The sequence below is a fragment of the Colobus angolensis genome, unplaced genomic scaffold, assembly GCF_000951035.1.
Source record: "Colobus angolensis palliatus isolate OR3802 unplaced genomic scaffold, Cang.pa_1.0 Scaffold103, whole genome shotgun sequence".
NCBI lineage: Eukaryota > Metazoa > Chordata > Mammalia > Primates > Cercopithecidae > Colobus > Colobus angolensis.
Window position 1 is genome coordinate 734097 of NW_012111253.1, and position 3396 is coordinate 737492.

Below are 3396 nucleotides of genomic sequence, written 5' to 3' on the forward strand. Positions count from 1 at the left end.
AGCGGGCCGGGCCGGGCCGGCGGGCCGGGGGATGGCGCTGCTGGACCTGGCCCTGGAGGGAATGGCCGTCTTCGGGTTCGTCCTCTTCTTGGTGCTGTGGCTGATGCATTTCATGGCCATCATCTACACGTGAGTGAGGGACCGCAGGAGGGGCTCGGGGCAGGGGTCCGGGCCTCGGGGACAGGCGAGAATGGGAAACGTTTATGCTTTGAAGGGGACCGGGCTCGGGCGGGGGTGGAGAAAGCTGATCCTCAGGCTGTTCCCCCTCGTTCCCTCGCCCCTCGGACCGGCAGTGGCGGTGGTCTTTGCGAGGGAAAAGTGTTGGGCGAGAGAAGGGTTTGCTGGGTTGCAGGTGACTGCCTAGCTAGGCGAAAGGAGACTGCTCTTACGTGTCAGGCTGAATGAAGGTGGTGGCTCGGTTTGGTTGTGCTAGGGATTCGTGTGATTTTTCATCTGGGCCGAGATGTATGGTGTATTGTTTTTTTCTTCCGACCTGGGCCACGTTTCTGTTAGGGTGGTGATTGTGTCCACTTTTCTGGGAGCTGCTCACAGCTCTCTGGACACCTCCCTGTGGATTTTCTTCTTCCTGAAAGAGCTCTGTGCCTTTAGATAGGTGTGAAGCACCTGTCCACCCTGAAAAATGTCCACCAAACCTGCGAGCTGGCATGATAGCTTTGAGTCTGAAGCTTGTACATATCAGCGTGGTTTTCTTTCCTTTTTTCAATTCCTCGTCTTATTGTCTTATGTAGATTTGTACTCTCCCCCCGCCCGCCACATCTTTTCATTTTTGTTAAACAAATACTTCTTGAGGCCTACTAGATACCATTCGCTGTTCTTGGCCAGGGGACACGGTGGTGAGCAGGACAGAATTCCTGTCCTCATGGGGCTTACATTCTAGAAGGAAGAAGCAGATAAAATCCAAATAAGGTTATGAGATTGTGATGAAGCATGTAAGTGAAATAGAACTGGGTGATGGCATGAATAGAGACATGGGGTATGTGGCTAGTTTGGTATAGCCACTGTTTAAGGTGAAATCTGCCTCTCTAAAGAAATGAAAAAATTATATAGAGCACATTACTGATATCAATTCACTTGGATTTTTAGTCTGGGTGAGAAAAAGAACAATTGTATATAGTAATCGTTACCATGAACTAGAATAGAGTGTATGTTAGTGGAAGAGACTTTAAGAAATTAGTTACTTTTAGTTGTTTGGTTGTTTTTTTTTTTTCCTTTTTACTGCGGAAGAAGTGTGCCTTTGCTTTTGGAAACACTGTATTTTATTAGTACAGTGTGGCATTTCCTGGTACTGAGAAAGATGCTGCTGGTACAAGTTATACTGATACTTCTTTGAAAGTGAAAGAAAACATGCCACTTGGATATTGTTGACTTTAGTTTTTGGAGTTTGTGAGCTTAGTCACTGAGCACATTCTGGAGTTCATTTAAAATATGAGTTCTTTTAAAAAAATTGTTACATTTTACAGTCATAAAAATAAAAAATGCTTACCGTGTAAGGGATTTATGCAATAGGTAGGGATGGAGAAAATTAAAACATGCACACACCAAAACTACATTACCTTGTTAACCTTTTGTGACTGTCCTTCCAATTTGTGTGTGTGTGTGTGAGAGAGAGTGAAGGAGGGAGGGGAAGGGGGAAGAGAGAAAAGGAATCCATTATGATTATTGTTCTGTAACCTGCTTTAAAGTTCATCTGTTTAATAAATGTTTATTGAAAAGCCGTTTTGTGCAAGGCACTGTTCTAGTTGCTGGAAGAGTGAAGAACAAACATCCAAGGCCCCTGTTCACATGGAACTATCCTGTAAAATGTCATGACCATTTTTTTCATCTCAATATCTGTATGATCTCTACATCATTTGTAATAGATGCATGATATTTTAGTTCACCAGGTACTAAAATTTATTATTATTGATGGATGTTTAGGTTGTTTCCAATTTATCTAGATTACAAACAACACTGTGATGAATTTGTGTGCATACATCTTTGAGAAATGATCTCCTTAGTTATATTTCCAAAAGAGGAATTATTGGGCCAGAAGTGGTGCACATTTTAAACTTTGATACATATTGGCACCATAGAAATGTTATATATATTCACAGTCCTGGTAACACTGTATGATAGCCCCATTTTGTCTTACAAACACTAAGTAGCAGACATTTCACTGTTTTTATTTTCATCCATTTAAAGTTACATTGAGCACTTTTAAAATACGTTTATATGCTAGTTACATTTAAATGTAAATTACATACTCATAATCCTTTGCCTGTGCTACAATCTGTTGCTGAATTCATCTTTCTGATATAAAGGTGGTTTTTCTGTTATCTGTCATATGTAGCTTTCTTTTCCCCAGTCTGTTATTTGTCTTTTAACTTTGTACATATATTTGACATAGAGAAAAGTGTTTGTGCATGTGTGTTTTAGGTAGATAGGACTTTGTGTTTCTTTTACATTTTCTAACTCTTACAATTTTTATATCTTCCTTATTCCTTCAAATTACTGTATATATTAGTCACTGCTTCCTCTGAGTATTTTTATTTTTTCTTAATTTTTTCACATGTTACCCTTAATTCACCCAGTATTTTACTTCGTTTTATAAGAGCTAGAGCCCTAATTATAGTTCCTTCTAAGTATTTAGAGACTTGTCCAAAATTACTTATCAAATGATTATTTGATTATTCCACTGTTTTGAAATATTTTTATTATAGACTAAATTCTGCTTTATACTTGGGTATGTTTCAAAGCTTCCATTGCTCTTTCTTAACCTATTTTAGATGGCAGATGTTTTTAGGATTTCTGCCTACAGTGTTAAAGGTAACACTCAGATTAGAGACATTTCATATTCAAGAGTCTTATTGTTGAGATTGAAGATTTCCTAAAAGTAACTAAAGATTATAGCCTTGGCAAGTTAAATAGCCTTTATGGGTTATTTTTTTAAATTATCATTATTTTTTTTGTGTGAGCGCTAGTGTGGCTTGATAGCTTGGGACCTGAGGCGAAATTGTGTAAAAGTCTAGAACTGGTTTGCGTCTTTCCCTTTTAGCCCTTGGGAGCCATGTTGCTGCATGATGAAATGATCTGAGCAGAAACCTTGCTTCATGCTCTCTCCCCTATCAGATTATTATTATTTCCCTGTGTACATAAGGTCCTAATGTTTAGCATCAGGCTTTATCTTTCTACTGGAGGTGCTAGGCTAGTGTGGAAATAATTTATGTGTCCTTAAATGTTAGCTACCATCAAGTAAAATAGAGGTCCTTTTACCTGGAGAGGGGTGTGTGTGTGTGTGTGTGTGTGTGTGTGTGTGTGTGTGTGTATTTTTTTACTTTGAGACAGGGTCTTGCTCTGTTGCCCAGGCTGGAGTGCAGTGGCGCGATCTTGGCTCAC

At 39.8% G+C, this 3396-nt stretch overlaps 1 protein-coding gene across 1 annotated transcript in view; it reads left to right on the top strand.

The window, feature by feature from the left end:
* The first annotated feature begins 6 nt into the window (after positions 1-6).
* The window catches only part of UGCG (UDP-glucose ceramide glucosyltransferase), a 38334-nt gene continuing 34944 nt past the window's right edge, over positions 7-3396 (top strand). The window contains exon 1 of the mRNA XM_011941752.1: positions 7-129. Within this exon, the coding sequence (XP_011797142.1) occupies positions 32-129 (98 nt within the window). The 5' untranslated portion in view covers positions 7-31. The remainder of the gene's footprint in view (positions 130-3396) is intronic.